The sequence below is a fragment of the Electrona antarctica genome (assembly GCF_951216825.1).
Source record: "Electrona antarctica genome assembly, chromosome: 18".
Taxonomy (NCBI): Eukaryota; Metazoa; Chordata; class Actinopteri; order Myctophiformes; family Myctophidae; genus Electrona; species Electrona antarctica.
The window spans coordinates 24,939,691-24,953,493 of record NC_136799.1 but is presented as its reverse complement, the minus strand read 5'-3'; the positions used below and the strand labels follow the sequence as shown (position 1 = coordinate 24,953,493).

The 13,803-nt window shown below is 43.3% G+C and overlaps 1 protein-coding gene across 1 annotated transcript; it reads left to right on the top strand.

Moving 5' to 3' along the window:
• Nucleotides 1–436: 436 nt before the first annotated feature.
• map1sb (microtubule-associated protein 1Sb) lies at nucleotides 437–12,465 on the top strand (the record flags this gene model as incomplete). The annotated part of the gene is made up of 10 exons (XM_079527464.1): nucleotides 437–599; nucleotides 1,284–1,379; nucleotides 2,929–3,011; nucleotides 3,401–3,538; nucleotides 3,867–4,377; nucleotides 4,601–4,687; nucleotides 5,569–8,114; nucleotides 9,306–9,462; nucleotides 9,961–10,178; nucleotides 10,654–12,465. 10 exons carry the CDS (start codon nucleotides 437–439, stop codon nucleotides 10,807–10,809), a joined length of 4,155 nt encoding a protein of 1,384 aa, XP_079383590.1. The 3' UTR covers nucleotides 10,810–12,465.
• Between the last annotated feature and the right edge of the window lie 1,338 nt (nucleotides 12,466–13,803).

Here is a 13,803-nt window from a genome sequence, read left to right as displayed (position 1 = left end):
TATGAACCATATGAATATTTGATTCCAACATTTTATAGCATCCACATTGCAGACATCACTGCTGCAATCTGGAACTAGGCCTACAATGAACATACAGATTGGTTAAACATTTTGTGGTATGGTATCAGGTGGCATATGGCAGTGGTTGATGGGGACTATATAGCTTATACTCTTCCATTGAGAAATGTAGACCTGTGTCAAGGTGTCCTATATACCCTTATTAACCAGGCGTCTTTGCTGACAATATAACATGTTACTGCAAGGCAGTGGAAGCTATATATATTAACTGTATATCAATAGTTCAACAGTTCCACAAGCCTTTCGCCATAACGGTACAGTTCCCTTTAATTCCACTGCACAGTAGCTGTCGCTTCTCTACAATAAAAGGCACTGTAATGCGTGTTTCAATGACATCATGCAAGCACAAGTTAGCAATATGGCGTCCAGTCGGGTACTGGAGAGGGAATTACAGGAGGAGCCAAGACGTGCCGCGGTCGCAAACCTCGAGCTCTGCGACCATAAATATTCTTTACTTATCATCATCGGACGTATCAGTCATTCGGGCCAGGCTGGACATATCAGCAAGGACATTGAACGAGGTATTTTTATTTTATAAATTGAGGGTCCGTTTTATTATTCATGAATTCTGCCTTTGAATAACAGATCTAGGACCAGCGTATTAACCCCACATTCTCGCCATATAAATTGCAGTGGAGGATGCTAAACTGACCTCACGACAGTGTAATGATTTAATTCACCCAGCGACAGGGCTGCGTCAACTGGAGGTGCTCCATCATCAGCATCACCCATTCCTTTGGGCATTTAGTAATCACAGTCGCTATCCTGTGGGTTGTCTTCTCTATCCATTTATAGCCTAGAGCAAACCATGTTATTTTGCCATGCAATAGGCGTTAACAATCGTTAACAAGCAATGTTGCAGGGTAGATTATGACAGTATATCATATAGGCAATGTTGCATCAAAGTATTGTATTTTTCCATATAGAGTGGCCTATATAGTTAGAGAGGGCTTACAGGTTATCTGTTAATGATGTTAATGATGGGAGTCTGCATCTTTTACCCTATAGCTCAGGGTGTGTGTGTGTGTGTGTGTGTGTGTGTGTGTGTGTGTGTGTGTGTGTGCTGTCCTTACACAGAGTATGTGTGTGTACTGTGTACGTGTGCACTTATACATGTGGTTTCATGTGTAAACCTAAATATGTTGGCCATGCATGTACACAACACGGAGATGGAGAGTGATAATATACCTCCCCTATGTTTGTAGGCATACGGTCATGGGATGTGGACCTGATATCTTGCAATTTGAACCTGTACCTCCAGGAATTCCTCTCTCATCACATTGTCGCGTTCAAGGGTGCAGGTATGTGTGTGGACTGGTGTTTTTGCTCAAACTCACCCTCACAGAGCACTTGAACCCCAGCATCCATATTGTGGGCGGAACATCAGCCAAAAATAGCTACCAGCTATGTGTGAACTTTTAGATTTGGTGTTGACATAAATAATAAAATAAAAAAGCTGTGCAGAGTCAACTCAGGTCCAGTTTAGTAAGTCTAGAGGGCAAGTAGTTAAATATTACATTCAATCAATTACACACCCAATGAAGCCTTGAATTAATGGAGATTTATTTTTGTTGCATTCCTATATAAGCCAATAATTTGATGACTGGTGGAGTCTCCTCCTGACAGATGACCCGCTCATCATTATTGGCATAGGAATGCGACAAAAACAAAACAATCTCCTTGAATTCAAGGCTTCATGGGGTGTGAAATTGCTAGAAAATAAGTAATCTTTTGGGTGAACTACTCCTTTAAGTGCTTAAGTAACGTCACATCTCCATGGTAACCTGTCAGGGTCAATCTTTAGGGTGCACAAGGAAGGAAAGGAGGAAGGAAGGAAAGGGGGGAAGTATTCAGTATATTGTTTAATATGGGTGGACCGTCTGCACAGTGGACAATAGAGACCATACAGTGCAAGCCCACACTCTGTCATCTTTGTGAAAGTGTGTTTTCGTGTGTAGCCAAACGCCCTAACCACATAGCAACCGGGCTGCTGACCAATGCATATTGGCGAATAGGTACACTATACTCACTATATACTGTATGTCTTCTTTGATAGAGCATTGCAATAAGGGCATGTGTATGTATCTGTATTCAGAATAATTCCTTCTTACTGAAAGTGATCACGTTGTAATGTATTGTTTGTTATCTTTATATAGCCACTAAGTGAAGTTCAGCCAGGACAAGTGGGAAACAAAATTAAAGAGTTTGGTTTCATTTTGGAGTGTGAGGCAGAGCCAGAAAGAGGGCGAGACCATGCAAGCTGGTCTATAGATGTGAGCCATGTTTTACCAGTGTTAAATGTTGTTGCTAAGAGACAGACAGATAGAGAGAGAGAGAGAGAGAGAGAGAGAGAGAGAGAGAGAGAGAGAGAGAGAGAGATAGAGAGAGAGAGAGAGAGAGAGAGAGAGAGAGATGTTTTTGTCAATTTCTGATTGTTTTGGGGTTTTGACTAGATTTTAGGCTTTTCGGACATTAATCCAGCTCAGCTCCCCTCAGATTGAGTTTCTTTCCACAGATCCAGTAAAGTTGGCATCTAAACCTCAGACACTGACAGTGAGTCAGCTGTTCCCCTTCCTTCCTCTTTTTTGGTCAGAGCGTTAATCAATGGCCCTAGTTCTGCCATCTCATTGCCTTACTGGCAGTCTGCCTGTCTGTCTGTCTCTGTCTGTCTACTCACCTATTTACCTCCCTATACATTTCTTTTCCATTTTCCTTTACTGGCTTAATGTTTCAGCAGGTTTTTGTTTGTTTTGTCTATTCTTCCCTCCATGCCATGGTATCTCTCTGTATCTCTAAGATGTCTGTTTTATCCCTTCCTCTGTTGTCACTGTTTCTCCTCTGCCTCCTCAGGGCATAGGTGTTTGCGTCACAGTAACAAAGTGTTGGACACTCAGGTGCTGATCAGTCCATCTGAGGAACAGGTCCTGTCAGAGGTGAGGGAAGCCTGGAGTTCTGCATGGGTAGGGCAGATGTGCTGCATAACTGGTGCATTTCTAAGTAAACAAGACTAGTGGCCCCTAGAGGCTGTGCTGCTCTTTACACCTCATGTGACCAATGTGGTTTGAATCGCATGACTGACCAAAGTTGCCATGCAGAGCATTATGCTGTCGCTAGCAGGGATTAAAACAAAAAATAATCATTATTTAAAGAGCCTTTGTCCTGGGATGAGACCTAAAAAGATCTCATTCATGTTCCAAGCTGAAAAGGTCTCACTGTTTTAAAGCTATGTTCACAATATAACTTGCAACTGTATCATGACCACCTCTTTCATTTGGTTTCTTTCTTATTGTCTATCTTACTTTGTTTCTTCTCTACCTTGTAGGTGGGCAGTCTGTTAGCCAGTGAGTCTGGTCACAAGTTGTTGCTCTTGGCTGGCCAGATTGTGGAGGAGAGCGGAGACCTATTGTTACACAGGGGACTATTCTCATCTCACCAACTGAAACAAATAATCACAGAGCATGTAAGATAGTGTATTATCTTTTTTAATCTCCCTATTAATTTTATTTTTTCTTTGCATAGAAGTTCTGATTATTATAGGGATACATATTTGTTATATTGTCCAGGGTGTGGGACAAATGGCTTGCACCGTCAGCTAAATTATACCATATTATTGCAAAGTAAATGTAGGCTTATTACATTTTCATGATTGTAAATCAGTTTAGCATCAGCTAATTTGTAAACAGAACCATGAACATCTTTTCCCAGTTTAAAGGAAAATCAAATTCTGTGCCAAACAAGGGTCACTTTCAGTGAATCACTAAGATCTCTCTTCCCCCCCCCCCCATTAGTTCAAAGATCTAGGGAACGCCATCTCCTCAATCCCCTCCTCCAAGCTCCATCTGACTCTGAGCTGTCCTAACATCGGCCAGTGGAGGGAGACCCTCCCGGGCAACCAGCCCTCCTGGGGGCCCCTGAACCTTCACATCAACCCTCCAGAGATGCTGCCTGCCATGGATGCCTTGGAGGAGTTCACCTCCCTGGTCTCTGGCTCCCTGTCCTCTGTGTCTCCCTTTGACCTTCTCCCACCACCAGGCACCGTGGGCTTCCTAAAGCTCTCCCGACCTTGCTGCTACGTCTTCCCTGCCGGTCGCGGAGACTGTGCCTTCTTCGCCGTTAATGGGTTCACAGTTCTGCTGGATGGTGGGTCGGACTACCAGGCCTGTTTCTGGAAGCTGGTGCGTCACCTGGACCGGGTCGATGCAATTCTGCTGACCCACATCGGGACGGAGAATCTCCCTGGTGTCAATGCTTTCCTGGAGAGGAAGGTGGCTGAGCTGGAGATAGACTCAGATGTTAAAGGTAAAGATGATAATGATAATGGTGATGAGTAGTTATGGAATTATGGCACACAAAGGACTTCCTGTTCGTCTTTCTTCCTCTTCTAATTCCTCACGTCCTCCTTCTCCCTCTTCTCACCTGTTGTCTGTCTGTCTCTCTCTCTCTCTCTCTCTCTCTCTCTCTCTCTCTCTCTCTCTCTCTCTCTCTCTCTCTCTCTCTCTCTCACACACACACACACACACAGACGATTTGTCCAAAAGGCTGATCTCTCCAGAGCTTGGAGTTGTGTTCTTCAATGCCCCCATCAGTCTGCAGGTGGAACAGCAGCATTGTGAGTAATACAAAACCTACTATAGTATATCGCCGGTGATTAAGCTAAAAGTAATTGCATCACCACTGCTGACGATGGCTATGACTAAATTGTGTTTTTGGATACTCCTATGTCCAGCTTTGAGGGTTTGTGTAAATACAAACATTGTCCTAACACAAACATTGAATGCCATTGATAATGAATGGCCAGCTTTGAGTGTTTGTGTAAACCCAAACATTGCGTAAACACAGACATTGAAGACAAAAGTGAGGACGCAAATTGTTATTGGCCGGGATGAGATGATGTATGTAGGGTGACGGTGGCTAGAGGTAGAGCAGGTCGTCCAATGATCCGTGGGTCGGCGGTTCGAATCCCGGCTCCTCCTGTCTACATGTCGAAGTGTCCTTGGGCAAGACACTGAACCCTAAATTACTCCTGATGTGCTGGTTGGTACCTTGCATGGCTTCCGCCGCAATCGGTGTATGAATGTGTGTGTGTGAATGGGTGAATGTAATGCACAATCTATGTAAAGCGCCTTGGATAAAGGTGCTATATAAATGCACCAATTACCATTATATTTATGTATGATAGCGCCCCTCACTTCACACAGGTGTGATTTGTATTTTTATAATAACTGACATAATATACTCCTTTTTAGTCAACCATATGGTAGGAGAAAAGTGAGTGGTTTTTGCTTCATCAGCATTGCCACGGTACATTTTTAATTATGTAATAGTTAATGTAATATTGACCCAATAACATTAATGAATGGAAATAGCCCAGTAATGATGATAACAATAGTGTGTGTGTGTGTGTGTGTGTGTGTGTGTGTGTGTGTGTGTGTGTGTGTGTGTGTGTGTGTGTGTGTGTGTGTGTAATTGTAAATAATAATGTTTCGCCAGGTACAGACAATGTCCTGAAGAGCAGAGACCAGGCTACCCTGACATTAAACCTGTTAAAGAAGTTAGAAATCACACCACAACCAATGTTTCGGCCAAAGGGGCTCACCATTGAACCACTTACCCTGTTCCAGAAGATGGGAGTGGGGCAGCTGGAGCTGTACATCCTGAACCCAAGCCAAAACAGCAAGGAGTATCAAGCACTCATGCAGAACTGGCCCAACACCACTTCCTCGACATCGCCGTCCCAAAGCTTACCTCTCACTGCTCTGGCGTCGGTGTCTGCCCTGCTGGTGTGGCACCCAGCCTGCCCCCAGGAGAAGGTTGTCCGGATGCTGTTCCCCGGTGTCACACCACAGGAGAAGCTCCTGGAGGGGCTGGAGAAGCTGAGGGGACTGGCCTTTCTCCAGAAGCCCACAGTAACCACAGGGGACATGGAGAAGCTGCTGGAACACAAACAGGCTAGAACGGAGAGTCAGGATAGTGGGAGGTTACTGGGGAAGGAAACAGCCTCCAGAGCAGGGAAGGAGAAAGAGGATAAAGATGAGGGGAAGGAGTATCTGGTAAAGGAGAAAGGAAAAGTGGTGAATGGAAATGGCTTGAGAGAGGAGGGGAAGAGAGATGTTGATAAGACCAAAATGAAAGAGGGATTTGGGAAGCAGAAAGCATCAGTGTCTGACAAGAATACAATGAAGAAAGGTGGGAAGGATGGGAAAAAAGAAGAACGGACTGGGAAGAGAGATGAGACAAGCAAGAGAAAAGAACAAGCAAAAAAGGATATTTTGCCTTCCAAACCAAAGAATGAAAACAAAGCCAAGCCCAAAAAGGAAGCTAAAAATGACTCTAAAATAGGGGGGAAGAAAACAGGCAAACCATCAGGAAAGGAGATCAAGACCGATACCAATTTAGATGCCAAGAAGGCCAGTGTGAATACCAAACCAATGCACCACTCTGTGAAACCCGACACGGGAACCACATCAGAAAAGTTGGATCAAGAAGGGGCTGATGAGCAGCTGCGCAAGGAAAAAGAGAACCCCTGTGGCTCCAAAATGTCTACGCCTGAGGATATGACGTCTGACTTCCTCAGGCTGAGGGAGGACACTGAAAGAGAAGAGTCACAGCAGGAATTAGACAAAAGAGAGGACAAAAGCAGAGAATTAGGAAATGGTGGAAGCACTGAGGGCAAGGAGACAGAAACTGCAGTTCCAGAGATATTGGGAGATGGACCTAAAATAATGCAAGGAGAGAATGGTGAGAATGAATGTGAAGGCAACAGATGTGGGACTAGAGACACATTTGATAGAGGCTTAGTGACAGATGCTGGAAGTGCAACTGGAGACCAGCTTGAAACAGGCCACAAGCCCTCCAAAGTGGTAGGCTTTCCATCTCCTCTGAACCAGATGCCAAGAAGTGAGCATTCTGTCCAACTAGACTTGACCCCAACTGAATACACACTCCTGGACGGGGCTTTGAGAAACAGCCCTCCCTCTCGGTCCTCTCCAGAGAACCAGGCCGCTGTCAGCCCAGATGAGGAGACTGTAGAGCCAGTCTCTTCTGATTCGAGACCCAACAGTGCAGGCCACACGCCCTACTGTCTGTCTCCAGCTGATGTGTGGTGCAACAGGGATACTTTCAACAGGCTACAGTCCCAGATTGGTAACCAAGACCAATCTGGGACTGAACCATCCTGCGGGCAGAGTGAGGGACAGCCGTCTGAATCCAGAAGTAATTCAGAAGGCCATGTTGCGTCAAATCCAAAAGAGAAGCATTTGAGTTTCCTCTCTCTGGGCTCGTTTAAAGAAGGGGCCCTGGATCCCTCTGCCTCTCTCACTACGACTACCACTACTCACTCCATGGTAGCTGAGGTAAGCTCCCCTCAGTCCACAGAAGTGGATGAGTCCCTGTCCATGTCTTTTGAGCAGGGCCCAACCACCATGAGCCAGAGAGAAGGGGATGATAGCACTCACCTCTCCCAATCCAATGGCAGCCATTTTGTGGAGTCAGACTTCCGAGTGGGTATGTCTTTACCGTTGAAGAAGCCCCCGAGATCTCTGGGGCAGGGCTCAGAGATGTCGCGTCCGCCCGGTCCCAGCACCCTTAATTTTGAATCGGTGGCGGGCCACGACGTGGACCTGTGCCTGGTCTCACCCTGCGAGTTCAAACATTTCAAGCCTCCCGACTCGGGTTCAGGCACCAGTGACTCCTCCAGAGCGTTGGGTCAGCACCAGCCCGGCAACAACAACAACAACCACAGGGACACATCAGCAAGTGAATCCATTGCCCCCCTCTGTACAGAGGACTGCCCTTCCACCACAGCAGATGTTGTGTTGGATTCAGACGAGGATGATTCGTGTAGCGAGCCCACCAACTCCCTCCATGACAACCCTTCCCACCAGTCTCTTCCCACAGACCCACCTCCAGCTCCCCTCAGGGATGGTCCTCCTCTGCCCCCCGTCCCTGACTCCTGCATGCCCGCCCCCCAGTCTGACCATGAGACTCATGGGAAGGGAGTGAAAACTGCTGGCATGAGAGGGAAAAAACAACCAGGGGTGAGTTAAACTTACAACACAGTGGTTAATGTGAGAATGAGAGATTAAAGCAACAATCTGTAAGTTTTATGTCTTCTCCCAATGGGGAGAGATCATTGTAACTGCAACACAGTGGATGAACCCTGGTTCAAATCTGGTATCAATGGAATGAGATTTGCATTTGATCTTACCAGATTGATTGGTCAATATAACATTTAAATCAAGAAATAGGATTCTATAAATAGGATCTATCCACCTTTTTACTGTAACCCATAAGTCTTTTCGTTTGTGTGACTCAGCCTGGGCACACCTGAACTTCCATGCGCGGTCAAAATAAGCTGTCTGCCGGGGTCTCTTCCGGGTTTTTTGACAGCTGGTGGATGGAAATGAAGCTCCACCCACGCGGCAGAATGCCACTGGTGCAAGCTTTTCCGGGAATCTGGCCGACACGGCAATCTGCCGCGTGGGTGGAGCTTCATTTCCATCCACCAGCTGTCTAAAAACCCGGAAGAGACGCCGGCAGACAGCTTCTTTTGTCCGCGCATGGAATCTTAGGTGTGCTTACACTCCATAAGTTCCTCTTTCTCTTGCTGTGTTGCATGTTTTGCAAAGAGAAACAAGTGGCCAGGTCTATGAAAACAAGCACAAATGAAAATAGCTGATCTACAAGCCCACAGCGACACATTGTGAGGTTGTACACCTGTTATTTAAAAACACATTGAGAATAAATCGAAAAAAAGCAACCAGCAACTACCAATAATTTATTTGCAAGTGAAAAAGAAAAACAAGTCAAAGGCTCTGGCCCCATATTGTGTGTTCCAATGCTTAATAATATCATTTTTCAAAATTGTCTTAGACTCTTAGTTGATGGGGGCTGATTTTGACATTTGCCATATAATGCTCTCAATGCTCATCCACATGACGTTGTCAGTGTTGTTGTCAGCCTGGGAGAGGGCAGAGGGGGTGGGGGAGAAGCAAACCACGCCTACTATATTTAGGAGACCATTTGTAGGCTTTGTGTACCATTTCGCCTATTAGTGGCTCCAATGAAGTTGGCCCATCTTCATAAATAGACCATCTTTGCTAATACTGATCTGACCTACTAATACTAAGGTGTTTTGGGACCCACATTTTGGGTTCACCATGATCTCCAGAAACAGCATTAGGCCTAAATAACATGTAAATCAACATCATCTAACGTATCTCTACCAGGTTTTTGAGGCTTCCCAGAAACTAGGCTCAGGTGCAGGGAAAAAGCGTACTGTGGGGCAAAGTGGAACCATGAAGGGAGGCAGGGATAACAACTCTGCCAATCGTACACCCCCCTCCAGTCCCCGGACAACATCAAACAAGCCTCCACCTAGCCCCAGTAAGTGAGGTTTGTCAGATGTAGCATCTGAGAATGTATACAGTATGCTTACATATGCTCTAAATTATTGTTTGTGAGAAATTAGATTAGAGATTAGATGAAATAAAATACATTTTGATCTTCATGACATCATGACTACCGGTAGTCTAGTCAAAGTGTATATGAGCTTACAGTAGTATGTAACACCACAGCGGACCATATAAACATTCAAATTAAGTTAGAAAGAAAGAAAGAAAGAAAGAAAGAAAGAAAGAAAGAAAGAAAGCATACACACACACAGTAAAATCCTCAGTGTTAACTTATATGTTTTCGTTAGCCTATAATTCTGAGTGTATAAACAAAACCAAACGGACTTAGGTTCGAATTAACTGAGGATTTTACTGTATATAACATAATATGAAAATGGTTGCCGTTAATAGCAGCATTATATTAGTGTTTTGTTATAATGTGATAAGACATTGTCTTGTGAACAACGTCTTCTTCTTTCTCTGCTGCCAGTCTCCAAGTCCAGTTTGGTGGGTGAGAGCAGTGTGTATGTGGACCTGGCCTACATACCCTCTGGAGTTTCATCCTCCACCGTTGATGTGGAGTTCTTTAGACACGTTCGCTCCTCCTGTTACATCATCAGCGGAGAGGGCCCAGAGAGAGAAGAGCTTATGAGACATACACTGGATGCACTTCTGGATGGGAAGTCATCATGGTCCGACTCTGTTCAGGTGGAAAGATACAATGATCTTATAACAAAATAAATATATTTGTACATTCTCTGATTTACGAATCGGATGAATGTATTCGACTGTGCCTGCTGTCTTGGCATTTTACTTACCTTTAGTGTTAAAAGAGAATTCCGGACACGCCGCTTTCTTACCTTAATCTGATGTTATTATATGCAAGAACGAGTGGTACAGGTGAAACAGGTGAGCCCACCACAGCTCTGCACATGCGTGGTGGATTTAATGGTAAATCCCAAACTACGGCAGCCCATTTGGGATAAAACACAGTGGAGAGTTATTATGCGACATTAATGCCAGATGCCTACTTTTTTTCCCTAGTGGTCAAAATAAGCATATATAAGATAGGCCTATATTTTCTCAAAGTGGCTAATAACGTGAGGAATTACTACTGATACACTTTACACTGAATGGGTAAAGTACAAAAGAAACTCATCAATCCTTCACTTCATCTCTGTAGGTGACGGTGATCCCTACGTTTGAGTCGCCGTCGATGCAGGGGTGGTACCAGCAGACCCTGGACAAGCAGAGGGAGCTCAGCATCACGGTCCTGGGCTCTAACAGCACTGTGGCCATGCAGGACGAGACCTTCCCTGCTTGCAAAATAGAGTTCTGAGTTAAGATAGCGAGATGGAGGAAAGGGGTGCAGGTGGAAGTAGAACACTAGGGTGTGTGTGCGGCTGTGCGCACGCACGTGCATGCGTGCGCGTGTGTGTGTCTGCGTGCGTGAATAAGAAAGAAAGAATGAGCAAGCAGCTGAGCAAGAGAGAGAGATGGTAGGGTGGGTGCGGGTGATGAAAAAAGCGTAAGTTTAAGAGAGTGCATACTAAAATCCTGAGCATTAATTTAACTGTGAAAGGGTCCATTTGTAGGCTTTCAGCGTGAAATAAACAGTAAGGATTTTATGGTGTGCATGCACATTAGAACACAGTGCTGAATACCTGAAACATGTGCACTCTATCCTTTTCCTTTCCTCCAGTCGGGGCTGATAGTCAGACAAGGACAATGAATACACATCCCAGTGAGGATTATTGCATGAAATAGTTGACCCGTGACCCCGTGCAAAGCGGGAGAGGAGAACACAATGGACGCATGAGGACGGGGATACTTAATGTACTACACACGTCACACAGACATACTACACAGTAAAATCCTTAACTCGTTAGTGTACAAATGTAATGGTTACGTCTGTACACTCTGGCCCCTTTTCCACCGGTTGGTTCCCAATGGGAACCGGTTCAGTTCTTTTTGGTTCTTAGTCCATGAGCCAGAGCTCCAAAATTGGAACATTAATTATGAATTGAGTGGGCAAAACCATACCTATATTAGATTGTTATCACCATGAAACTTCCCCAATTGAGTTCTTACACAAAGACAATGATTTTTTAAAAAAAATATGAAAAAGCTACTACTGTGGAAGGGTTATCATGTATTAATTTACTTGTATTGATCCTATAAACAATTTAATATAGGTCTAGTTTTTCCCACCAATTTTGGAGCTCTGGCTCATGGACTAAGAACCAAAAAGAACTGAACCGGTTCCCATTGGGAACCAACCGGTGGAACCCTTGGTCTCTGAGTTACAAATGGATAAATTAAACACTGAGGAGTTTACAGTGTACTATATGTGTGATTTTCATTGAATATTGTACAATGTGACAGAATCGTGATAGCAAAGGTCTGTGCCATGGTCTCTGGTCTTCAGTTGTTTGATTAATAACCGTGAGGACTTTGTTAAGTAAACTGAGAGACACACTTAACCACTTAAACCCCAGCATCCATATTCTGGCGAAAACTTCAAAAATCACAGAAAAGAGCTTGTCGATCTGCTATTTTTATTTAAGTTATTCATAGAGTGAAAACAGAAAGGTTACTAGTGTAGACTAGGCCTGAGGGACACTTTGGGGTTTAAGTGGTTAAGGATAAGGAATATACAGTAGTAACAGTCAATTTTTTGTGTCTACGTGATTATCAGAATCTGAATGTGCAATGTTGAATCTGAATGTGCAATGTTTAATCAATCAAATATCTTGGAACGACCTCAGTTTACATTAAACATTATTACTATTAATTCAATTACTATTACTATTAATCATTAATATGATTTTGGCAAGAATATAACTGTGATCTGTTACAGCTCTTTTAATTTAGTAGCCAATTTTCAAATGATTCAAGAATACCCTACTTACTTGACTTACTAGAATATGATATTATACACATGGTCCATGGGCATCATTTTATATCATTTTATTGTATTTCATTGTTAATAATAGAAAACTATTGGTACAAAAAAACCTATAAGAAAATAAAACATTAAATTGAAGAATAAAGTCTTTGTTTAACATCCTGTTCTAATTTATATAATTTGGAGACAGATAAAATTAACTTTACTTAAGTTTAGATCAAGTGTATGAGATACTAAATAAATTACAATAATCACATCTGTAATGGATTACATTTTCGAAAGTAGCCTATACCGGTAACTTTCCCAGCCGTGTCGATTGTTTGTTTTTGTAATATATTTATTTGTATAGCAACCCTGCACAAACTCCTGCCTTGTTCAGAGGAGTGTGTGTGTGTGTGTGTGTGTGTGTGTGTGTGTGTGTGTTTGAGAGAGAGAGAGAGAACCACTGAAGTCTGTAACTATCCATAATATTACTGCCTTTTAAAGGGATAGTTGACTCATGACTCATCCACTCATGCTCAGTTCTGAAAATGAATTTTGGTCGTTTCCTCACCTTCATCAGAGCACGAGACACTACAGACAAATGGACATGGCTGTTGGTGCAAATGACAGAAGGAGATTCATTCCAAAATATGATATACAAAACAAACCTACCCACATAAAAAGGTTGTTGGCATGAAAGGAATACTCAGAATGGGTTCATTATGAATAGTTATTACTAACTTCCAAGCCTTACTTGGAAAGCAGCACATTTTTGTTAACCCTCGAAATATGTATTGAGTGCATTAAATAAACCCAAAGAATACAACTGATTCAGATTCTGGCTGCTGTTGCCTCAAATCACGATCACCCTAATGAGTATTTTACCCTCATTAAATAAGGTATACAAATAAATAATACTTCTGAGTTGTGTCTGTTAAAAATCCTGTAAAAGCTGCGGTGCATCAGTAATCATGGACAGGGATTGCTTTGTGCCCTCCAGTAGTGAATAGTAGTAAATTGTAACCGAGTACAGTATGTGTCATGCATGTAAAATATGTTGCTTCATTCATGATATTCATGAGGGCAGAAGGAAGCATGTGATGCGCAGTAAAATCTAAATCAGTAAAAGTGTACAAAAGGGAACCAAATGGACCCCTATCAGTCCATTTGGTTCCATGTGTACACTTTCACTTATTTAGATTTTAGTTAGTCCATTTGTACACTCTTCAGAGGTAAATTAAAGGTGCAATAAGTGATTATTTTTATTAAATAGGCCTAGTACTATATTCTGATAGTAATCATTACTATAGTGTTTGTTCAGTAACAGGCTCAGCCACGTGTCTCCCCATCTCTCAAGGTCTTTAATAAACAGTAAATACATTTTCAGGTTGGGATAATAATTCTATCCAATCAGGAGAGTGAACTACAAAAGGTTAAACAAGT